Here is a 26,228-nt window from a genome sequence, read left to right on the forward strand (position 1 = left end):
AGCATAATTTCGAATGAGCAAATGCATTAAATAGAAAGGACAGGTGGGTGGCGGCAAGAGAGAGGGAGAGACTGAGATTGCCAAACAGCATCAGAGGAAGGAGGTGGTGGGTGACTGTGTCAGACTGGAGAGCCACAATATCAGAGATGGAGGGAGAACTTGGTTTGTGTCCAAGGTATCGATTTATAAATTAGCCTTAGTGTGTGCGAGAGTGGCTCTGTGGGTAAGAAAGAGGTGGGGGATGGGGTATACGAGGTACGGGACCAGAATGGTTAGTGGTCCAGAATCGAATTATGTCTGAGCTGACAAGCAAGAGTAATGATGCTGGGGCTGAATGCAGAGAGCTGCACTCCCAGTCTGATACGAGCACAAGAAGCACAATATGGCCCGGTGCTCACTGACTGAATATTTGTTCTTTTCAGTTTTGTACTGCTGATGTTTGCTTAAAAATGATTTAGTTAAGATTAAATTAGCCTTTTTGTTTTTTTATGCAGCCCCAAAAACTTTAAATATTTAATTAAAGAAAAAGGGGGGGGAAGGAAAATATATAAATTAAATCAAATTTGAATTAGTCTTTTTTAATTAATTTGAGTATTGAAGTTGAATTTTGAGTTTTTCTAGATGGCACTTTTACCATCATCACTGTCATGAAAAGAGACAAATTGTCACATTAAAGTGTAATTGGGAAAATGCAGTTAAAGCAAATTAACTTTTAACGTTAGTGAATGTGATTCATATTTATATGATAATTAGCTGTTGTTCAAAGATCACCTGTTACACTAATGCTAATATCTCACATTCCTGAGTCCTTTAACTGCACATAAACGCACCACCAATTAGCAGTTGGCTCCTCAAATGCGTCTTTAAACACAATGTCATATAGTTAAAACCACTGAAATAAATTATGTCACTCAAACAAGTCTCTGCTTGTGGATTTTCGTGTTTGCTGCAGTAAATGGAAACCAAAGTACTGCATGGAAAAACACATTGAACAGTCTAAACAGCAGTCATTTATATTTATAGAACAACATTAGCAAAAACAGCAGATTGGTCTTTAAGGGGAAAACAAGAAGGAAGTGATTCTGTGTGGATTAAAGTGATGTTTTTCCCTCACAGGCCTCCCAATACAATTAATACTGATCAAGATAGATAGATACTGTATGGTATGAATTTCTTTACTTTTGCTTTGCTGAATTTATATTCCAAATCTCAGATCAGCTGCAGCAGTATCATGTTCTTCACTCCAGTCCCATCTTTCCACCCAGCTTTTAGCCTGCTTGGCTCGTCACACACTAGACCTTTGACCTGGACTTTTATTAGCCTATTTTTCACTTCCTTTTCTCAGCTGTGCTACTAAACAGGCCAATGCACAGCTGGGGTTTACGACCACACATCTCCTGAAATCAACAGAACTAAGAGCAAGATGCAAAGCAGATAAATGACTGTTTTTACAAAGACAGTTCAGCGCATTCACACAACTTGCTGCACACCCTCCGTCCTCCATAAAGTCAAACATTAACCTGCAAGCATCTGACAGCATAACACAGGAAACACACTGAGGTAAGACAAGTGCGCCTGAGCAGATAGAACCCAAATACAGGACGTGTATAAGCAAGCGTTTTGTGTAAGAAAACATGAATCAGCTTCCTGTGAGCATAACTGGAACATGACTCTCTTTATTCTACTGGCATAAAAGCAAGATTGTGCCTTCTGCTGTCCATCAGATGGTATTACAAGCAAGCAGGCATTAACATGAGGTGGAGGATACTTGAAAAGCTTCAAAACCACAATGGGTTTTAAAGCCTTTCAGTGGTGTCCATTCTTCTAATGACTGTTTACATTAAGTTGTTTGTCTCACTCAAGCAGAGCGTCTCTGAAAGTATCCCTGCAGCTCTCCTGCCAGGACTCTTATTTCTACCTGTTAATGTACACGTGTTGCCATGGATAATAACCAGTCCATCTGTCTGTCTGTCCAGGTGTCCACATCCTGATTGCTGTCGGCGCAGTGATGATGGTGGTTGGTTTCCTCGGTTGCTATGGCGCCATCCAGGAGTCCCAGTGTCTACTGGGAACTGTGAGTCACACTCACGTTTAACGGTTTCGTGTGAAGTTTTAGACCTCTAGTAGCACCACAGAGCTGTTTTTCTTTGAGAGGGTCCTCGTACTGTGTATCTCATGCACGAGGACGCACATGTGCGTGTGCTAGAGCTGCAACGATTATTTATTTTTTTAAAAAGTTTCAATTCTCTGATTTCAGCTTCTCAAATGTGAATATTTACTGGTTTCTTTTATCCTATAGGACAGTAAACTGAATATGTTTGAGTTGTGGACAAAAGAAGTTATTTGAGAATGTGATTTTAGACTTCAGAGGCAGTGATGAAGATTTTTTCATAATCTTCTGACATTTTACTGAACCAAAGAACTAATCAATTCATCCAGAAAATGACTGTCAGATTAATTGATAATACGTTATTTATTATTATAAGTTATTATATTATTTGAATAATATAAGGAAATGCACTTGACACGTTTTGGTAAGTGACACCACTACAACATAAGTTTTTATGTTTACAATAAAACTCCACAGGGCACCTTTAACTTTATAAACGTCATATTGTCTCATAACCACAGCTAAATCCTTACACCAGTTATCTGATATATCTCTCCTCTGTCCTGCAGTTCTTCGTCTGCCTGGTCATCCTGTTCGCCTGCGAAGTTGCAGCTGGAATCTGGGGCTTCATGCACAAAGACACTGTAAGACTGCAAACCTACACTAGAGGCTGAAATAGGAATGCAACACTGAGCCTAAAAGTACAGTAAATACCTCTATAGAGCAATTTAAAACATTCTGAAACAAATCTCAAGCCTCAGAAAGTCAGGACCCTTGTTTGTTTATAGAATTTTCAGTATTCTGGTTTATTACGCCTGAATTGCCTCTTCAGTCTTGCAGGTTCCCTCACCGGGTGTCTAAAACTAGGTGCAAAAACTGCTGTCAAAGTGTGTCGTGATAATCAATAGTTTAAAAAAAGTCTGCCACAACATCAATACTACCTTAATTTAACCTCATGTGTTACCATTACAGAGCCTGTTTTTTCTGACAAATAATTACCCAGTGGTCTTAGTTGACAGCACTTACCGCTCTGAAGGTATTACCAGAACCCTCAAAAGACTGGATTAAAACATTACATCCGCTGCACAATAGGTTTTTTTTCCCCATTTCCCACATTGTAGCTGGAAATTTAAAATGTCTGCGCTCAACTTGTATTACTTAATTATTTTATATATTCATAGAAAAGTTTTTATAGTTTTTTTTCTGTGCTATAAGGAGCAAGAGTGCAATTTCCAGAAGAATGGGAAACACCACTTGGGAAACAGTTTAAAGGTTAAAACATCTTTTTATCGTAAACAAAATAGGAGACTTTGAGGATTCTGGGAATGGTGTAGAACAACCTTCTGGGATTTTCAGAGACCGCTGCTGATTTATTTCTTGAAAAAACATGTGCTGTGACTGGACAGTCAAGACTCTGAGTCATCCCACATTGCTACCATGTTGCGTTTAAGACTCATGGATCTGTTACTCATACCGGCTTCCCTGAAACAACACGCCCACATCATCTCAACTTTTTTAGTTTTCAAGGCACTGTTACTTTGTTTTTAATGTCCTTTTAATATTTATTGTATTTCATCTCTGTCCTGCCTTCATTTCCCGAGCCAGCACAAAAACAGTTTACTGAAGGTTAAACTTATACAGTTTAAATGTTTCAAATTTGAGGCCGAGCCCACAGAAACCTCTTGTTGCTGTTTCAGGTGTCGAAGGAGATGGTCAACTTCTACGACAATGTGTACGACCAGGCCATGACAGCAAGCCTCACCGAACCAGACAAACAAAAGGCTGCCGTCCCTGTGCTCAAGGTCTTCCATGAGACGGTAGGAACGTACGCTATAAAATATATCATTTATATTCATAGGTTCAATTAGATGTCTCTTTTTACATAAGGTAAAACCACCCCACTCACTAAACATCACACCTATTTAAGTACAGTCCTTCTTAACTTTGTTTTGTTGTTTTTAATGTATGTATTCTTATTTTATATATTTATTTATTTCTATTTACCCTTTATTTAACCAGGAAGTCCCTTGAGATTAAATCTCTTTTCCGAGGGAGACTCGGCCAAGACAGCACACTAGTTACAACATGAATAGAAATAAAAACACAGTTGACAGAAAACAAATGTCACACACACATTGAAATGACTAAAACCAGCTCAAATGAGGCATTTGCATTTCTCAGTTACATTGAGTTTTAACATGGCCTTAAATTATTCCAGTGGGTCTAGATCATTAAGATGCAGCAGGTTTTGCCACCAGTATCAATGTATAACACAGGGCTGTACACTAAAGGGCACTGTTATTATTTCTGGAAATACTATGTGTCTCTTAAAACATTTCAGATTAAACATAGCATGAATACAACACAAGGGCAAACTGAAGAATGTTTAATCATCATGGTGTATTTATTCTTTTTAGGCTTTGAATTGACGGTGTGGATTTTAGCATTTTATCCAATCTAAATCCATTATCGAATCTGCTAATCAGAATCGTTTTAGACCTCTTAGAGCCTGTCCAGTGGGGCTAATAAGTCATCGTTTTGGGAAAAATCAGTTTTCGCCATCCAGACGACTCCGGGCAATCCGGCCTTTTCTGATTTTTCCACTCTGGGACCGGTTTCCAAAAAATACCGTTTTCACACCCCGAAAACGCCATATCCGTCTGGACGCGAGGCCGATACGATAAAGTATTTATCCGGATTCTAAAAAAACGTATTTGTGTGGACGGCCCCTTAGTGAACCTATTTAGTAACTTTGAAAAGTTGAACGCTGAAGTTATCAGATAGAGGTTTCAGGTCCAGTTGTCCAGACAGCATTGGGTGACTCACTTCCACACTTTGGATAGACACGAGATAATCAGCTGTGTTAGAAAAAAAAGCCAAGTTTTGAGTGGCAGCCTAATTAATGCTTACAAGCAGCCGCTACCTAAATATAATTTTATATACAGCACATGGCAATATTTCCACATTGAATAGCAGCAGCCTACTGACTTTGGCACACATTGTTTTCAAAAGCAACATGCTCCAAATAGTGAAGGTCCTTATTTAGTATTCTTTTTTACACTGGGAGCTTTGCTAATAAGAGAACTTCATTTGCACCAGGGCACCCACACAGTTTTTCACACTTGCACACCCTAATTCTCACTCACATTTGCGAATAACAGCTGGCCAAGCAGAGATGGTACAGAAAAATGTAGTGATGATTGTGCTATAGTGTTCTGTCGGAATCTTTAGTGAGAAAGTTTGAGTCGGTTGTGTTAATTCGACAAAGTGACCATAACGGTCTGTTCCCTATCAATGCTAGATTGGTTGAAACAGATTGACAGTGAAGCAAATGAGGGGTCACATAAATATACAATCACAGCAATAACATGAGGAGAACATTAGTAGAATTAAAGGTATGAAAACCATTAACAATCTAGAATGAAGCAAAGAGTGTGTAAATTACCGGCCATACTACCTACCCACTGACTTCTGTAGAAAGGTATGGAATTGGAACCTGTTCTATGATTGTAATACATGATGTGGAGTCCTGCTTATACCATTATATTTGTTCACATAAGGCTATTTAGCTAATTTTTTATTGTTACATAGACCAAAGTGTCTACCGTACAAATTCAATATAACTGAACTCATGAAAACCGATGGCATTGTAGCGTTATTACATTATATGGTAGACTCACAAATCGGACAATATGAAGTATGGAAAGTTTACATGCGTGTGTAACACATGAGTGTTAAAGTTAACAAGCTGCCCGCTGTCAGCAAAAGCCCACAAAGAGGACGTTGACAGACCTGGCTACTGTGCAGTGAACAAGGCTAATAACTGTGTTTTTTGTGTTTCAGCTGAACTGCTGTGGTAAAGGCCAGGGGACCTCTATACTGACACAATTTACAGATATAATCGGCGTGACCAACCTCTGCCCCAAATCTGATGTCACAATTGTAAGTGCGATCATTCATCTCTACTGTTTTACTTCCACTGTCGTGCGTACACGCATTGTAAGGTTGTGTTCACACTGGAGCTGGATGGAAGCAACACTTTTCTTTTTATGTTAATTTGAGTAGGTCACATTTAGTGAAGGAATTATGTGATTTTGTTTTTCAGTCGATACAATAACCGGTAATTACCCACTTCTAATAGCTGATACTGATAAAACCATAATTTCACATTCATCACCTGTAGTTTATGCACACCTGAGAGTAAGGAAGGCTGAGATACAGTGAGCAAAGATGGGTGATGTATTATTCCATATCAAATCTAACTGACATCACTGTTAGTAGTAACAACAACAACAACAACTTCTGACTCTTCAAATGTAAATGTATTGTTCAAACATACTTTGGTTTTCATGGAAAATAAATTTTATCAATAGTTTTGCAAAAGAGTTGAAAATAAATGATTATGGACCAATCATTAATCAACTGTAATTTCTAATAATATAAATATCCCATTATTGACAGATCAGTCATCGGACCTGAGAATCATTGAGCACACCTAGTTACATTTCAGATCAAATATTAAAGTTAAAACCTGAATATGTATCACCACCTCATCAGTCTAATGTCTCTCTACCTTTCCATTGGGATCCCTTGGAGTTGCCTGATATGCAAACAGGAGAGGAATGGAAATGTTCATATTTTTACATATTTAGAATGAATGAATGTACACCATACCCGTATACACATGACACCTTGACAGCTCTCAAGAGTCATTTAGATTCTCAGAAGAACTGACCTTCCACACGGCAGACATCTTGTATCAATCATCTCATTAGTCCTGTTTGATCAAAGTCAAAATGTCTGCTATGAGGAGGGTGAGTGGGGTCAGGTGCTGGAAAAGGTTGGGAAACATGAATGGAGTCATGGAATCATTCCAACAACATTTGTGAGGGCTGGAGCCAGAAGTCTAGAGTGTAAAATCTTAGTTGAAACATGAGGGGAAAGTTGTCTGCATTCAGAGTTGTGCTGCTCTGGGGCCTTCACTTGATGTATTGGCAGCACATATTCACATTACTGAAATGACCTGAGTCCAATCTAACCCTGCAAGGTTCTTGTGTTCAGTTCTGTAGAACTGACATTTTCCACTGTATCTGGCCAATACTTTTTAAAAGAAGCACCATTCCAAAGAAATGAGGGGATAAAAAAAGCAGGTTTATTTTTAAGAAAAAGGTTGCATAATGTGACTGTGGGTGTTATCATAATAGACCAAATCCAAAGCACATGACAGCCTACTGTGAAATAAAATGTAATAATTTACAAGTTGTCATAAAATAATAATAGTAATAGTAATAATAGACAGTGGAAGGCTGTACACAGGCACAGCTATGGACAACTGCTAATCTCATCATTTCTGTAAGAATTAGTTTGGCAACCAATCATCCATACAGCCACACCACTAGCAAGGCTGCTATCATTCTTGTATTAATGCCAGTTATGTTCTGAAATAATAATTAATAATGTACCAATAATAACCTTTTCTATCATAAGACTAAACTATAAGCATTAGATAGTCTTGAGTTGACCATTCACTAAACACCTCACCTGAACATCGATTTTCCAATTATAGCTTAGCAATTGTAAGTCAGCTTTGCAGGCCTGTCAAGTTTTGTTTCCCTGCACGTCATCAGTGTGCATGGGGCTGTAGTACGAGTACGAATACTGAGACACATTCTCCTAAAAGAGACCTGGAGCTCAACTGGAAGTGGAATCATGGCTCTCTGCTTTCATGTGTCTGGTCCGGTCAGTGCAGTGTCGGCTAGCTTCCTGTGTTATAATTGTAAACTGCATATGTAATGTGTGAGAACAGAAAACCTGAAAGGTGTAGCAGCAGTAAGTAAGGGGATGGTCATTTTGCCGAACCCAACCTGGGCACTGGAACAACTGATGGAACAGTACTGAAATACTAATAAGCCAAAGTAAAATGTGGCACTGTGTTTCCCCCTTGACCTCCAACTCATCTCACAGGGCAATCAAGATGTCACTGCTGTTTTGAATCAGATATTAATTTTATGTTTGGATTGTTTTCCTTTGCAGAGTTGCCACCAAAGGATCCACGAATTGTTTTCAGATAAGATTTACCTGATTGGCATCGCCGCGCTGGTGGTTGCAGTTATTATGGTGAGAACATGGAAACTACACAAACATCAAACTTTTCAATAACACGTTGTATGTCTTCCTTGAATTCATCCAAAAGCATACAGAAGGTGCAGGCTATAACATGGGCATATTGCGTTCAGTAAATGTAGCTACATGCAGAAAGTGACAGCTGTCGCCATGACAACATTTAATCCTAAATCCATTTTATTTTCATTACCACCATATGGTTATGTAGTCATGGCAGTGGGTGTCTGTGTGTAGGTTAGGGGTCCTCATTCACTGTCTTCATGCAGTTCTAAATAGAACCTATAAATCCGATAATATGTTTAAATTAAATTCTGGTACCTAAAAGTATAATTTAATTATTTTCTCTCTCAATGCAAGAAAGTTATGTTACCATCATTGCATTTTATAAAAGAAAAGAGCTGACCAACAGATATTTCAATACTGCCAGGCATAAATGTGGCATCTTAAACAGGAGTAGACAGCTTATATATATCTTCATTTACTGAATCATTTCGGCTGTCTGAGCTGAAATGTGACCACCGCTCGAGGCAGGACAGAAAGCTTGCTCATGTTAGTACCTCTTCTATTATTTTTTATCAGAATCTTCTTAATTTAAATAAATAAATAAATGTAATTTAGTACTTTATTGCCAACTTAAAGCAGCTGCAAGGAACTGATTTTGTGTTGTTGTTGTGTTTCAAGGGGAATCTGACAGAATCCAACCCAGTGCCAGTGCGCATTCTATAGAAAACTATATAGAAATAGCCAGTCTTCTCTCTGATGGTCTTATGTATTTATGTAGTAGTATTATAGAGGCATCAGTATGATGAGTAAAAACCTACATTTAAGTAGGCTTGTATGGCTGCATGTGTTTAGATAACATTTAACGTGGTTTTATATTTCTTAATGTAAGTACTGAAAAAGGTTTTGCTGCTGTTGGTACTGTTTGTCCGTCTATTGGACATTTAGTAGGTTAAAGGATGATATGTTATTCTGTTATATTCTATATTCTAATTATTCTATTCGTGTTATTCTAAATCTTTATTGTTGTCAACAAATCCCACAAAAAGATCAAAACCAACAATGTGTTGTTCTGTCTCTCAATACTTTCTGACTCCCCAACCCTGTAAACACTAAACAGTGCTCTTGGTAGGGACTATTTACAGCAGTGGATTTAGGGAGCAGATGTACTCTGGAAAATTTAGAGAATACTTTTTCAGTCATTGAAAAACCTGGAAATTGACCAAATATCCTGGAAATACCTACACAACTCGACTGTTGGTAGAATAAACTGTATGATGCTTCAAATGTGTTTACCAGATGGAAAGTAGAACGGACTTACAGTGATCTTTCTGGCATTGAGTCTATTTTTTCCAGAGCTGCTAGTAAAATTCTACATGCATACAGCATCACAATACTTGTTGCTGTGATTGATAAATACATGCACAGTGATGTTAATTGTGTGTGCGACGAACACTTTAACTTTCTAAAAGATACATTTTCTTTGAAATAAAATAGATTCTACTTGATTTGAACTGTTACTAATGGGCTGTGGCCAAATGAATATAGTCGTTGTTAGGAAGAGCGGGAACCCTTAGTGAGCATTTCCGGTCGCAGTGTAAGAATATGAAATAACCCTTCGTCTTTGTGCCCTTCCTCCCAGATCTTCGAGATGATCTTCAGCATGGTGCTGTGCTGCGGCATCCGCAACAGCCCAGTGTACTAAAGCGTCCGGCTCCCAGCCTCCTCGCCATGAAGGAGGGACGACCTCGCAGTCCCCGCCTCATTCTTTTTATTTCCTTTTATAAGCAGGAAACGTCACATATATTGCTTGCTGGATTTAGTCAGCTCTCTGAGAAGAAAACCACCCTCCATTGAGCATTTTAATTACACTGTCAATGAATTTTTTGTTAGTCACAGATGCTGTTTTGCATATTTAACCACAGCTATCCTAACCTGATATGTAGATATTATACCACAGTGTCATACATGAGCGCCAGTCCCAGTGCTCTAATCCTTTAGTGATTTATTAGTTGTTTACTGCTTCCTTACCTATGAACATGCTATTATATTCTTTGTTTTATGAATGTTTTTCCACTGTTTTATGTATAAACTGTATATAAATATATATATTAACAGTGCTTTATGACTGCCTGAGCATGGATATTGTATAACAGTAGATCTTTCTCCTGTATTCTTCCTGCACTCTGCTTGTTTGTCTCGCCCTAGACTGAACCAGACGATAGTGCATATGAGCGCCACTAGTGTTGTGACTCACCACGCCTCTTAGAGGTGAACACACCTCTAGGAAAACACACAACAGACCGTTGTCTTGGTTCACATCCACAGCGCTGTGTGATGTCTACAGGAACTGACTAAAGAAGGAATCTCAGTTATTCATGGAAGCTGGAACCAAAGTCAGAGTGACCTGATGTCTGTCATTTTGGCTCAGTTAGGTTACTTGTTGATTTGTCTGTGGCTGTTTGTTGTTCATCACATGTCCAAAACTGTCTGAGTGCTCAGTTGCATGAAACATGACAGTATTTTCTTTAGATAGAAAGTTGCGTAAAGTTGAATTAAGTCTTGATTCAACTGTGCACTCATTTGTGGATGCAACTTGCTTAACACTATAAACCATCTTTCCCAAACCAGAGGAATTGAAATATGACCTACAGCATTTACACCATAAGCAAGTCAGCTGATATCTTCTGTGACTGACACCCCTGTTCTTCTCTGTGTCTGTGTATTGGTCGTATGCTGACCGTCCACACATGAGCCAACTGTCCCTGGTTGCTCAGCCCTGTCGGAAATTGACTGACTTGTAGAGGAAAGACACGAAACTCTGTAGCTAGTGCAACAGCAGAAAGAGCCTTGGTTTTGGTGTTCTGAATCTGGGGTGCCTTGTCTGGTTGAGTCTAGTCCCGTTTCATCTGGCTTAGTTGTGTCATTGTCCCACCGGCTTCACAGCCCATTAACCTTCCTCATTGTCACCATTCATGTCCTAGGTGTTCCCAGGGCAGGGCAAGAACAGGAGGAAAACAGCTCACCCAGTGGTTTGCACTAAGCGTTTTGCCCTCCTGCTTAGGAACAGTTTGAGCTAGTGTATTTGTGTGCACATATAGATCAAGGTGAACACCAGTTGCAATTGAGCCTAAGCCCCACCCCCTTTTGGAGCCTAATTTGCTGTACTGAGAGAGGCTACGTTCTAGCCTTGTCTGTGTTGAAACGATAACCACATTTTGAAGATGGTTAAAAGATAGAAGTGACATTTAGGCATCTCAAGTTAGCAAATGTTAGCAAAAAAAAAAAAAAAAAAAGTTGGCGTTTGGCTAACATTTGCTAATTTAAAATATGACTACGTGTCGCTTTCATCATGACGCTTTTTAAAAATGTGGTTGTCTTTTCAACATAGACGAGCCTAGCACATAGCATATCTCTAAGGAGGAAGTTGACCGAGGCTTGTTCAACTGTTATTGGAGAACAGAGCCAAAAGGGGCGGGACTTACTAAGGGTCAATTGCATCAAACTGCGAGTTTGCTGGAACTATTTTTCTCGGGGCGCAGTGACTTCTGGAGTCTTGTCACTGCGAAGGTTGCCAGATATCCAGGAGACACTCCTGTTAGCCGCTGCACCCGGCCAAGAAACAGTTCCAGCTTGTAGCACTCCGGTGTTGTTACGTTGGTCAGTTTCTCAGATTGATGTTTTTCAGGGCTGTTGTGTTGGGGTTTGTATTAGATTACACAAGTGTTTATAATTTTGCGTCTGCTCTCTTTAAGTCTGTTTTTTTTTAACCGCCTCAGGCTGATTGCAGTATTAATAGTTATAGTACACAGCAGCGCAGTCACAACAGCTACAGCGTTGGCCACAAATCAGTCTTAACTGCCTGCTGAAGTTCAGCCAATCAGAAAGCTTCCACCTGGCAACTGAACATGCTGTTCATTAAGTCCAGTGGTGTTTTTACTCCACCACACAGGCTTGAAAATATTTGTCCTGAGGTCTGTTCCTACTAGATCGCGTAACTGCACAGCACTGCAGCATCATAACCACTCACATTGAACCCTATCATCTCGTGTAACCTTACATGTTATCACAGCTTTTGTCACACAACTAAACCCTTGTCTTGTTAACATCTCATGCTTAAACTGAGAAACAGTAAAAGTATCTAGTAATATTTACAGCTCTGAAGTATTGTACTAATGAAAATCATGAAGGCTGTAGAAAGACAATGTATGCCTCTCTTTTTTTTTTTCTCGTATTGTGATATCTTTGTCTGGTACGTTGTCAAAAGGAGTCTGGACGGAAAGGGTGGAAGATTTTGTGGCAGTGCCGACTGAGGAAGTCACACCTTTTAATAGATCTGCTAGTTCCTCCCCACAATCATTAAGGAAAATATGACCACGCCTGTCAGTCCAGTACTCCCCAATGATGAGGGCATGTTGTCCACGTTGCTGCCTTTTGAATTTGGTAACTGACCCTCAGGACCCACTGCCACGTAAATCTCAACCCCTCTCTACTCTTGTAGACTTCGGTTTGCCCAAATATAAAGGGATTAAATGTATTTTACAAAAAAACGAGTGGTCTTCTAATGTGTATGATTAAAAGGATTAAAGAAAAAAATCTACTGGAAGGCTGAAGATCAACTGACTAGATGATGATTTTCACTAGAAAGGAATTATTTAAAGCCCCCCTCCAGTTAAAAATCTGTTTCTTCTTGTTCCCACAGTGTGCTGTTTGAATGATGTCTGTGCAGAGTTTGCCTATAGAAAGATGTTTTCACATTCATCTCCTGATCTGATTTTAAGGGGCTACGAGTATGATTTTAATGTGAAAATGATTTTTTTTTGCAGATAAAATATACTATATAATATTTGTATGTGTTGAAATACATGTCTGGAGGAGCGCTTCAATATTTTGTTAGTTTTAAATGCAACCTAAAAATACAGACAGATCTCCTGGATACCCAGTCCAACAGACTAACTGACTAAAACTAAACTGACCAAAGTTAAATTATAGTATTTTATTATCCATAAATGAAATTCTAAGTGGACTGCTAAAACATGCTCAGTCTGAGGCAGAAAGTCAGACTATGTCTCACTCTGTTTTACACTAAGAAACTGATTCATGCTTTGGTTTTCTTTATCTTGACTATTGCACTGCTCTTTTATCTCAATTATCTTCCTCAAAACCTCAGTGAATACACTTCAGCTTACACAAAATGCAGCTGCCACAAAGCAGTGAAAAGAAGCACATCACACCCACTTTAGCCTGCATTGGCTTCCTGTCTTTTAGAATTGATTCTCTATACCCAGTCGACTGCTGTCTCCGCTTATTGAACACTACAGAGTTACATGTGCCAGCAGGTAAGACAGAAGTACAGAGGCAGCTTTTTTTGTTGTTCTGCAACAAAACTGGAACAGGCTTTACACTGATTTAGATTTGTGTTATTCTACCCTCTTGTGTTGAACTTTAATGTCTCCCTCACTTCACCTTCCCCTCCCACGCGTGAAAGGATAAAATACAATTGGTGGAAAACACAAAAAAAAAGTCCTTATTCAGTGTTTGGTTTGTCCATTCTGGGCTACTGTAGAAACATGGCAGTTCAACATGGTGGACTCGATAAAAACAGCTCATTCTAAGGAAACAAAAACACAATGATTCTTATATTCAGGTGATTATATACTAATGAAAACATACTAATAAATATTATATTCCATTTCTGACAATAGATCCATCTCAAAGTTACACACTGGACCTTTAATATAATTTGTTGTACAGAACTTTAAGCTGCATATAAAAAAGACAGGGTACAAATAAAGTTTGTATAATGATTATTATCAAATGGAAACAATACAAGCTATAGGATTTTGAAAATAATTCAACATGCTAATTGCTTCTAATATTAATAGTAATTCAGTTTATTGAAAGGAAGCCCTGCCTCTAAAAAACAGCTTCAGTTGAGTGCAGAGGTCTTCACTCTGAGCAAGACCTTTCACAGTTGCCATGGTAAGGCGCAGCCTCACATCCATACAAAAGAGGGCCCTTTTCAGGCATTGAATACGCGCCATTGCAGCGATTCTCACACTTGTCTTAATTAAAGCTGCTCACGCTCACTTCTGGCAGTATGAATCCCCCGAGTGCAAACTGAGAGCAGAGCGTCACCATTTCAATTTGACCAGGAAGTGAAGGGTCACCCTGTTGGCACCCTCCTCCCTACTTTGAAAATAAGAGCTGGGACACTGGTGTTTCTAACCACCAGATGGAGACAAAGAGCAGTGTTTGTATTATCCATCATAAACTCCTAGTTTTTAAGTTATTATGGCAGAGTCATTTTGAGAGTCAATTTCATTTAAAGCTAGTTACTAGCTACCTCATAGCAGCCCTGTTAGCTTTGTGTTAACTCTATTTCTAGTGTAATTTTCTACACCATATGTAGTGTTTTCTTATTTCTTTACTTTTTCTGAATATTTTTAACAGAGAAAATTATTAGGACCATTATAAGAATGAGGCTCATTGTTTCTCCTGAGCAGAATAGTGCGTTCAGAAATCTAATGAGCTTGATTTAGGGTGGTTGGGTTTACTGTAGGAATCTGACTCTATGTGGGTCTGTGTATCATTCATTCATTCATTCATTCAATTACTCCATTCATTCTTTCATTTTTTGAGGGAATCAAAAAGCCTGTCCTCTACAAAAACATTGTCTCTGGCTATGATTGCTGTAGCGTGGATGGAAGGATGGATGTGAAGCAGAGAGAGAATAACTATTATAATATAATATTATAATAAAGGGGTTTTTAACCTGTTCTGCTCCGCTGTGAGTGGAAAAAGTGTCTTTATAGACTGATCTGATATGAAAACAGCAGTCTCCTCAACGTCTGGCTGCACTTGCTTGAAAATATTAAATTATTAACCATTTTAACATTTTTTTTAAATACAGGATTTTTTTCTTTCTAAAACTTCAAAGATTAAGTTTTTCTAATGAAGAATGGTCAATTATTATTAATTATTATTAGTGTAATTCAAAACTTAAGAATGAGTTTGACTTGACAAAAAAAAAGTTTGACAAAAAAAGACAGAGGACAGTCGCCTTTAAATTATGAGTATTCGCAACTGTGATTTTTTACAGTGCACATTCTTGGTTAAGCTTTCATCCAGCAGCAGCACAAGTAAGACTTTACCACCAGGGGGTGCCAGGTTCAAATAATTCACGCCCAACACCATGAGCTTTCAAAACAACTTTAGTAATTACTGACATAGATTCTCCGCATATGTGTAACTCTGCTGAACAACATTCTTCCAAAACAGATTCCTTCATCTGGTATACAGTTGTATATGTAAGTAATGGTTATACAGATTCAGATATATATTTCACATCTATTCAGATCAAACAAACATAAAAGTTTCAGAAAACTACATAGAAAGTGAAGCCACATGAGGTTCCTACAACAGGGATGAGGAACGTGGATTTAAATGATCTGTTTTTCCTTTTGATCTCTACAAGTGTGATCCATCACTCCACAGGAAATGCTGCCAAACAGCAGCGCTGAGGAGGAACTCCTACTCTACAAGCAGAATAAATTACCTCTCTATGTCAGAATTCTTAGGAACTCCAGGAAGTCCATGACAGCCCACGCAGTCATTGCTCAATAATTATTACTCTTAGAGGACTGTAAGACTGTTTTGCAGCCTTGTTCATTGACTTTACTACACAGAAATTCACACTGTTTAAAGTGGCAGTAGGTACATTTTATGATATTTTATTTGCTGATACTTTCACTATATCCTGACAGTAGTACAGGAGACAGGTAATCTGGGAAACAATCAGGTTCCTCAGGCTCCTCCTAGTGCTCCTAATGGTGTTTGCAAGAATCCGCCGGACCTGAAAACAACCAATCAGAGCTGAGAAAGATAGTTGATTGTTGAGTCTCATTCCGAGGTTCTCAAATGCAAATTTGGTGGCTTGAAGCTTTGGGACCAAAAACATCAGTATTTGTCAACCTGGGAATGAGACTCAACGATCAACTATCTTTCTTGGCTATGATTGGTTGTTTTCGTTCAATTCTTGCAAATCCCATTAGGAACACTCTGAACCAGCTTTTTTTCACAGATAATCTGTCTCCTCTACTACTGTCAGGATATAGTGAAGGTTTCAGCAAATATTACAAAACGTTATTTTCATATAAATTACCTACTGCAGCTTTAAATACCAGATCTAAAAAAAACTGAAAACTGTTGCCCTCTACCATTTGGAGCTGGCAGGTGAAGTTATAATGAAGATTCAAGATGGATATATCATAACCTCCTGTTTCAAAGCATAACAAAGGTTACGTGTACTTGTGTAAGTCTATCATCAAAATGCCTTAGAGACTCTGCAAGGAGTCCACCACCAGATTCCCTCAGATTTCCCCTCCTCTCCCCATCACCTGACTGCCCCACCCATCTACCCACCTGTTCCCACTTCCCTCATCTGCTCTGCAGCTGCCTGAAAGTCCCCACTCACCCCCTCACCTGCATCTCATTCCCTCATTGGCACTGTAGATATTTAACCGGCCCTTTTTCCACTTATTCCCTGCCAGTTTGTCCAAGCTGCAGTGTTTCTGTCTTGCCTTGTGTCATTGCTTTCAAGCGTCTGTTACCTCAACCTGAACCTTTGTGGGGAAGCTGTGTCTGGTAAGCGGATGTTTGTTTGCATCCTGGTTCCCCCAGTCCAGTCAAAGTGTCCATGGGGAAGAAACTGAACCCCAAATTGCTTTGCAGTTGGTGTGTGTGTGAGTCAATGGGTGAGCTTACTATCATTGTGAATGTTTTGGAAAGGAAGTGCTGTATGTATCTATTTCAGTGCAAATAAAATAAGCAAGATTCCACAGAAACTGATTGGGAAGTTGAGAGTAGAGTAGGACCCTCTAAGATTAATTATAGCTGCAGTAGGTACCTTTAGAAACTTTCACTATATCCTGACAGTAGAACATGAAACAGATAATTTGTGAAACAATCAGGTTCCTCTGGCTCCAAGTCTTTTTTTTTTAAACTTTTTTTTTTTTTTATTGTTCTAAAAGTTACCTACTGCAGAGACAAACAAATAAATAAATGAAAGGAATAGTTAGTATTTTGTTAGTATATTTCTTGCCAACAAATTATATTTGTTCTGTTGACCTTTGGACTCACCAGGGTTAGATATTTCCAGTCTTTATACAAAGCTAATCTAACTCTTCGCAAGAAACAAATTCCGAATTGTCGCATTATTTCTGTACCTGCACCCCACATCACAAAGCATTAACTACATGATATTTTCCATAAGTCAGGGTTCAGTGAATGAATGCATTTTTTTGATAGAACATGACATCAATCAACATTTGGCTAGCGTATAAAGTTGTTCCTGGGTACAAAATCATATCACAAGTTCTGATTTTTAAAAGGGAAGATATGGTTGCCTCAGCTTTTGAGTAAAGTATGAATACAGACCTTTCCCACTAAATGCCATATGGTTGACCATCCAGGTTTACTTACAGTATCTAAACACTTAAATCAGACAGGAGGGCTTATCTGACTCTCATGACCAACCTTGGCTTTTTATACCCATAGACAATTGGATCCAGGTGAGTTTCTACAGTGCATGTGGTGCTAGGAATGTCTTTGAAGCTACACACCCTAGAACCCATTCTTTGGCAGACGCACTGATAATGCATGTCAAGTGACTTATGCAAGCAAATTAGGACTAGGGCTTTTCATTCACACAAAAACACAAACTGATGTGGCCAACAAAGCACAGCTCTCTATCAAACAAAGTTGTATTTACAGATGTGGTATGTGATGGGTAGTGACTGACATCAGAACCAGCAAAATGTTGATGTTGTACCTTTTGCCAGGTTGAGAGAAAAGTAACACACAATCTAGGTGAACTGATTATTTTGTATATATCTTCTTCTTTTCCAAAAATTATCTGATTATATTTCATGATCAAGAGATTTGTTACGATACAGTATGTTTCAAATGGAAAAAACTGCATTCTTTAAGTGAAACAATGTTATATTCCCATTCTTGATTGTGTGAACAGTATTGTCTCGTGTTTCTCATTGACATCAAATCCAGACAAAAATGTGCATGTTGTTGCTTTGTCTTTCAATAAACTGTGTTAGCTAGCATGTGTGACGGGTCACAACTGTATGTGCTTCTACACATCACAGGCAGCCAGGTGGATTACAGGGTTCTTTATTGCACAGTACTTTCCTTATCGCTCTGTACCACAGTACGACAGTGGTATGTCAATCAGCATTGGTCTCAGGATAACAGTCTGAATAAAACATGGAACAGGTGCAAATAATTATGCTAGGTTAACACTGACAATGTACGTTTCAGTAAGTCTCTAAAATATCATTTTAAAGACTAGATAGCTTATAGTCTGGGCTCAAGACAGTTAGCTAAAGTCAATATATGTACATTACATGGTAAAATACAAAGTATGAACATTTGGAATCTCACAAAATTATTAATTATCCCAGACCATGCGAGAGAACGTGACCTACCACAGTGCATTCCGTATCACTCCGTGTAGCTCCATAAACGCCAACCCACAATGTCATGGCTACTGCCGTGCCAGTAGATGGCACTGTTGCCCCACTTTTGCCATAATTAAACCAAGTATATTCTACTCCGTTACATACGCCTTAAATTATGCCAAATAGGGGCAACATACACAAAGAGCAAAACCAAGAGCAAAAAAAAAATGACAGTAGGACAGAAAAAAAAACTTTCGAGCACTGATGTACGAAAGTGTGTAACGACAGGATGGCACCAAAACCCATACTTATCACAGACAAACAGAGATGCCATTTACATCTCACACACTTGTCATACTTCGCCCTATTAGTGTAGAGAATCTCATACTCCCAAATCATCATCAACAAGACTGATAATAAAAAAAAACAAAAGGGTGCAACTTGTCACCAAATCTCATCATTTGCACTACACACACATCGACGCTGCAATGACACTAAACACAGACCCCATCACAGGTTCATTATTCCCCACAAGTCTCTGGCCTGCCATCTCACAAATAAGCCTGTTTGGAGGCTTAACGCTCCTCCCAAATCTTGTGAAAACTGAAGGGGCTTGTGTGGTTTGTGGATATGTGCAAACAACCTCCTCTAGCTCAACCTCAACTGGAGTGAGAGGATCACCTAAGGCTACAAGTACATCGACAGGCAAGTGTGCTGTGTCACGTACCGGGTCTGATGATGAGTCGGTCTGTGCATGAGTGATGTGGACATGTTCAGAATCATCAGGAACACTGTCTGGCGATTCATCCAACTGGTTCCTTTCCATGACATCCACTATCAAGGCATCGTCAAGGCCAACTCCCCAAGGAACACTCTCACTCTCTGCTTCCACTTGGGCTGGCGACCGTATGAGCCAGTTCATGGTGCGTGCTCGAGTATCCTCTTCATTATCCATGATGGAGCTCTGAGCACTCCTGTGTGACGCATCAGACCCTCCAATTCAATTCAATTCAATTCAATTCAATTTTATTTGTATAGCGCCAATTCATAACAGATGGTAGCTCAGGACACTTTTCAAATAGAGCAGGTCTAGACCGAACTCTTTAACATTAATTACAGAGACCCAACAGTACCACCATGAGCAAGCACTTGGCGACAAGGGAAAGAAAAACTGCCTGTTAAAAGGCAGAAACCTAGGAAATCCTCCGGCTCCAGAGGCTGCTTGGTTTCCATCTTGCTCAGGAAAAGCCAGAAAATCAACTGGGAGCAGCATGTTCCTGTGCACAACCTTCTCTTTTCCTGTGACGCTATCTCGGATCCTGTACACGTTGATTCCGGATCTCACAGACACCACATCAAAAGGGGTTGAGTCCCACCAGTCTGCAACCTTCTTCTTGCCTCTCTCACCTCAATTGGCTAGCAGCACCCTGTCACCCACAGTCAACGGCAATCCTCTGACCCTGCGACTGTAGATCTCTGCGTGACAGGCTTGCTCTCCAAGGGCATGCTGCTGAGCAATCTGCGCGGCCTCAGAGAGATCTCTCCTCAGATGGTATACAAACTCATGGTGGCTGACGACGCCAGCATCCTCCAGGACATGATGGAACATGACATCGACAGGCAAGTGCGGGACCCACCCAAACATTAAGTAAAACGGTGCAAAGCCTGTGGTCTCGTGCACCGTGCAGTTATAGCAGAAGGTCAACATCTGGAGCATCTGCAGCCACTTGGATTTGCACTTCGGGGGGAGAGTCCTTATCATGCCTCCAAGAGTTCTGTTGAACCTTTCTGTGATGCCGTTGCCCATGTGATGATACGGTGTTGTATGGGACTTATGCACACCCATCATCTCAAGTAGATCTTTGAATGAGCCTGCTCTCAAAGTTAGCTCCCTGATCTGATTGGATCCTTTTGGGGAACCCGTAGATGCAGAAAAACTTGTCCCATAAGCAGCGGGCAACTTGTTTCGCAGATTGGTTTCTACAGGGAAAGGCGAGAGCCAGTTTGGAGAAATGGTCTGTTACAACAAGGACATCAGTAGTCGTCTTATCACTCGTCTCCGCTGTCCAAAAATCAATGCACACTAGCTCCATAGGAGCTGAAGTGCGAATGATCTCAAGAGGAGCTTGATCAGTTGGTTCAGGAGTCTTCCCTAAGATGCACTTCACAATATCCTTCTCCATGCCTGTCCAGAAGAATCGTGCACTGGCCAGAGAGAGAGTCCTTGAACGGCCCTGGTGACCAGCTGCATCGTGAACACTGTGCAGGACTCGTTGTTTCAGAGACTCTGGTATGACAAACTGAAAGATCTTTCTGTTCATGCGACGGTCACTCTTCACTCTGTAGAGTTGTGCACCTTCAACTTCTCCCAGTGCTTCAACAGCCTGAGTACACAGCTCGACTCAGTTACCCATTCATGTGCGTTCGGCCTCCTATGCCGCTGAACATAGAAGAGAACTCTGCTCACTGCAGCATCCTGCTGCTGTAGATTGGTCAATTAACTGTGCGGGAGGACAATGGAGGGGTCTTCCTCAGGCAGTTGCAGTGACATAGGGCTCGCGCCAGACAGTCAAGAGACACCACCAGTGCGATGGACATCCAAGACTGCCAACACCTCCTCAGCACAGATGGCAACTCCAGACGGCAGACAGAAATCTTGTTCTGGACTAAGGTCTCCATCAGCATGGCTTTCAGCGGTCTGTACAGCTTGACAGTTGGTGGTCAGTCAGAAGGCATCCTGTACTGTTCCAGTAACAACTCCATTGACCTCATCCAACAAAGACAGATGAGGTTCTTTCACCAGACGATGGCTTACGCTGGACCGGACAAAAGGTTCATGGCTCAGGGCATCAGCGACGGTGTTCTTGGGCCCTGGGACATACTTCATGTCAAAGTCATACGCCGCAAGCTTCGCCACCCATCTTTGTTCGCATGCATCCAACCTGGGCTTTGTTAGAATGTAGGTCAAGGGGTTGTTGTCAGACTATGCAGTGAAATGCCTTCCTTTGAGCCAGTGGGGGAACTTGTCACATATGGCCCACTTTAAAGCGAGAAATTCTAGCATGTGAGCTGGGTAGTTCAACTGGGCTCGTGACAGTGTTTTGCTGGCGAAGGCGACTGGCCTCCCAGGCTGAAGCTGGGAAAGGACAGCTCCAATCCCATCAAACAAAGCGTCCACAGCAAGAATGAAGGGCTTCCCGAAGTCAGGATGGGCTAATGTCACACTGTGCAATAGATCATACTTCAAAGTGTCGAAGGCACCCTGACACTCGATTGTCCAGTCCTCTGCCGACAGCTTCACATGACTAGAGAGCTTTTTTTTGGGCTTCCTCCCTCGTTGGGCTTTCCCCCCAGTCCTTTGTTCTGAGAGCAGCTTGAAAAGGGGCCTGGCCTTAGTGGAGCAATCTTTTATGAAATGCTGATAGTACAGCACCATCCCCAAGAAGGACCGGCTCTTCTTCTGCGAGGAGTGACACCGTAGCTGTCCATCAGGTCAGACACTTGCATCTGGCTAATGGCTCCATGGTGGAGAAGAAGACATTTCCCCCGAGTGCAGCGAGAGCATCAGCCTGATGAGGCAGTGGGCGTGCATCTTTCATTGTCCTCGCATTGAGCCACCTGAAGTCTGTGCAGATGCTCAGATCCCCATTTTTCTTCCAGACAAGAACCAGTGGTGATGCTTACTCACTGTAGGATTTACGAATGATGCCTTTTTCTTCCATGTCATTAAGAGCTGTTCTTAGCTTCTCATAGTGGCCTGGCGGCACTCCGCACTAAGGCAGGCAGAATGGCCTCTCATCCACCAGATGTATCTTGTGCACAAAGTCAGACGCCTCTCCACAGTCCATCTTGTTCCGTGAGAAAATCGACTCATGTCTCTCAATGATCCGGGAAAGCCTGTCTCTCCACAGGTCAGAAACAGCACACGCATCCAAGTCCAGATCTTGTAGGCCAAGCTCCAATGCTCTTCTGACATCCTCCCTGGTCCTTGTGATTGTGGCATCAGTGTTAAGACCCGGCTGGGAAGGGGAGTTTAGAGAGTTTACCAAAAGGAATCTTCAACCAACAGAAACGCGCAAGTGGGTGCTGCATAAACAATTTAAAACAATATAACAAATCTCTAAAAACGAGATTACCGACTAAAACAAAAGCACGAAACAAAAACCCTCTCTGGTTACTTCAAACCAAACACAAAGAGCGCAGCACCCCTAAACCTAGTGAAATAAACAAAGAGAAACTACGGGTGTGCAAACAGAGTCAGTATTAAAGCTAAACCCTGGACAGTTCCTGAGGAGAGGACACAGACAGATCACAGTTTATACCCACCACTGAAAACAAACACACTAAGTCAACATACTAATTAACTGCAATGCTAGCACAAACAATTCCACTCAAAAACAGTCAACATAATCACACAAGTGGCAACGAGGCAAGCTGATCACAAGAATGAGAGCTGCCTGGAGCAGCAGGCCTGCACCCTATTTGAAGGGGGAGCGGTCTTGCTGGCAGCTTCTGGATTGGAGGAACTGGTGGAGCGGCGGGCCAATCAGCATCACCGGCAGACTGCTTCAGGAATGGAGAAGGTGAAGGGATGCCACTCCAATCAGCAACCAGCAGGAAATGGGCAGGGCTGGCAGTGGAAGAGCCACACAGCCTGATTAGCATATCACTACAAACAGTGACAGTTACACACAAACAAACAGCGGTGGCCATAACAATCAGTCATGGATTGAGAGAGGACTTGGATGTGGTCAGGCTGAGACATATCCTCAACAGCGATGCAGGGAAACACATCTGCCAGCTTTAGTGTTCCTCCTCAGCACTATGGGCTCACTGGTAGGGTTGATGACCTTCATGGGCAGCCATCGATTGCCCCACATCGGTGTAACAAGCCTACTGACCAATACTTTCCTGGATCTGCATCTTGATTGAGTTGGTTCAACTCTCACTGTACTGCCAACTGACATTGGTGCTGAAGCAGGAAGCTTACCCCATTTTTCACCCCTCTCCATCTCTCCGTGTTGGAAAGAAGAGAGAAGAAGCAATGGCAGTCTTCATTAGTGTTGTCACGATACCAAAATTATTGTTTCGATACCGATACCAAGTCAAGAATTGCGATTTCGATATTTTTTCGATACTTTTCTGTAGCAGAAGAAAATGGAAATATGATGGTGATGAATTTGTCATAACAGAGGACCTAAATAGTTTGTGTGATAGTAACAATAACTTAAGTGGTTGCGCTTTAAGTGGTTATAGTGATAACTGCTAACATTTACTTAACCATAACATTACCATAATTAATAATAGGAAATAATGAGTTAACCTAATGTTATTTAAGCTGTGATATATGGATTAATATAGGCTAATGTTTTCTGTACTTCAACGTCTGATTTCTTTGATGGTTAACTTTATATTTGAGTCCATCATTTCTTACAAGGCGTTTCACAAATACACCTCCTTTGCGTAGGTCTGTGCTCTTTAAATGCTGCAATAACCCAATATAAATAAATCACTGACAAACATGCACATGCTCTGATTATAATCATATAGCCTATAGATCATTTTAGCTGATGTTTTGTGTGCTTTATTTTAGCAGCTTGCAAATTATTAACGTTATCTGCGAAAGTTGCGTTTTCAGAGATGTTGAATTAGGCTATTGGTTAGCCATGAGGATAATGCCCATAGTTAGCCTACTATTTCTCTAGATAGCCTCGTCAAACTACGGTGGTGCAAAATAGTAACTTCTCACAAAATAACCATAGCCTACTCATTTGACTTATTTAAGGGCATGAGCGTGGTCGTGTTATCTTTCACATACTAACCTGTCGGTCTATAAACTCCTCCTACAACTCGGCGTGCTTGTTGGCCAAGTGTTTCGCCAGGTTCGAGGTGTTGGCTCCCTTTGTTTACATTCGTTGGTAATGTTAGCACTGACGACAAACAGGTCTCGACTTATCGGTAGCTTTGCCCTCACTGTCAGCAAGGTAGTACTTCCATATTACACTCCTCGCGTCATCTTTTTCTACCAGTCGTGGACCGGTGGCCACAGTATCACTTGTGCTCGCACATGCAGCGATCTCGTTACAGTGTTTCTTTGCTGCGTGCGTGAGGAGAAAAAACACAGACGTCCATAGGGAGACACTGGAAGCATGCGTTGCACACACCAAGATGAAATACGTCTCTTACAAATCTGGAACGCGGTCATTCTTAAAAGTATCGATACTATTAAATTTAGGAAACGTGGCGTTTTTAATTTCCGAGAATTGCGATACTTTATCGTAGTATCGGTGCACCGTGCAACACTAGTCTTCATCAGAGACACTACTGGGCTCTGACATGAGTAGCCAATAGCTGTCAGTCTTCCTCATCAGTTGAAGAATCTTCTTGATGGCATTGCTGCCCAGGATAATCTCATCAGTCTGACCAGGCACCACAAACATAGGAACAACCATCTTGCTATCATACACCAATACTTCCACATCATATACAGCTGAAGGCGTGACCTGATGACCACCACATCCAATAATGACGACATCGTCTGCAGAGTATCGTCTCATGTCTGGATTATGCTGCAAGAGGCGCGTTACAGCTGCGTCGCTGAAACTTGAAATATGACAGTTTTGCCTGGTTGCCGCTGTGGAACTGAACGACTCGAATACTATACTCAAAATCATCCATATCACAACTGGGAGGTTCACTAATAGGATCTGCACCGTCCTCCCCTGGATGCAGACACATTAGTTTCCCAACTGTGCAGATGGGGTGGACATTGTCTGTACAGGGCAACTGCGTCTGGAGTGATCAGGTGAATAGCACTGAAAGCAGAGTTTCTTGTCACGGCAATGAGTGACTGCAGAGTGGGCAGCATCACCGCAGACAGCACATGGCAGGTTATTCAGACCCTCAATCCTGGGGGGTTTCGACCTAGGCTGTCTGGAGGTACTGGCCCTATTCAGAGCAGATCTCTCTAGCAGAACTTTCTCCAGCATGGTGATGAAACGTTCAAGAGCAGCAAGGTCTGGTGTCTTGGCTGTGTGAGAGTCTGAAGTGTCAGGTGGAGGCACTGCATTGTGAAGCATTTCGACCTTGTTTACATACACATTCTCGCTGGGCTTCCTACTCACAGCAGCAGTAGCAGCACCCTTCGAACCCATCTCTGTGTGGTACGCATCCAGCAAATCCTGGACCTCTACCGCAGACCACTTGTCAATTGTCTTCGACCTGAACGTTATGGCAAGCTCTTTGCAGGGACAGTTCTTGATAAACATACGTGTCACTTCTAGGCTGAGGCAGTCTAGTTCTTTGCCTTGTTCTTTGAGGCGGTCAGCAGCAACGTCTGCAGCCTGGTTGAGCCTCAGCCAGTAGTCGTACACATCCTCATTACTCCTCTGCAGTGGTGTACAAGTCTGCTAGGAGAAGAGGAGAACAGGGGACAGCAGCAAAATGTTTACGGAGAAGACCATAGATGGCGTCCGGGTTCTGGGTCACATCAATGCCACTGTTCCTCGTTCCGAACTTAACAA

General features: G+C 41.1%; 2 protein-coding genes across 2 annotated transcripts in view; both read left to right on the forward strand.

Annotated features, from left to right (window-relative positions):
* Nucleotides 1-12,839, forward strand: part of LOC127351907 (CD81 protein) — a 28,651-nt gene extending 15,812 nt beyond the window's left edge. Inside the window, exons 3-8 of the mRNA XM_051379899.1 lie at nt 1,977-2,074; nt 2,680-2,754; nt 3,808-3,927; nt 5,954-6,052; nt 8,144-8,227; nt 9,876-12,839. Of these exons, the coding sequence (XP_051235859.1) occupies nt 1,977-2,074; nt 2,680-2,754; nt 3,808-3,927; nt 5,954-6,052; nt 8,144-8,227; nt 9,876-9,938 (539 nt within the window). The 3' untranslated portion in view covers nt 9,939-12,839. The remainder of the gene's footprint in view (nt 1-1,976; nt 2,075-2,679; nt 2,755-3,807; nt 3,928-5,953; nt 6,053-8,143; nt 8,228-9,875) is intronic.
* A 3,966-nt stretch (nt 12,840-16,805) lies between these two features.
* Nucleotides 16,806-26,228, forward strand: part of LOC127351903 (plakophilin-3) — a 49,244-nt gene continuing 39,821 nt past the window's right edge. Inside the window, exon 1 of the mRNA XM_051379892.1 lies at nt 16,806-16,879. The gene's annotated coding sequence lies outside the window, so the exon portion shown is untranslated. The remainder of the gene's footprint in view (nt 16,880-26,228) is intronic.

This window comes from Dicentrarchus labrax, unplaced genomic scaffold (genome assembly GCF_905237075.1).
Source record: "Dicentrarchus labrax unplaced genomic scaffold, dlabrax2021, whole genome shotgun sequence".
Lineage (NCBI taxonomy): Eukaryota > Metazoa > Chordata > Actinopteri > Moronidae > Dicentrarchus > Dicentrarchus labrax.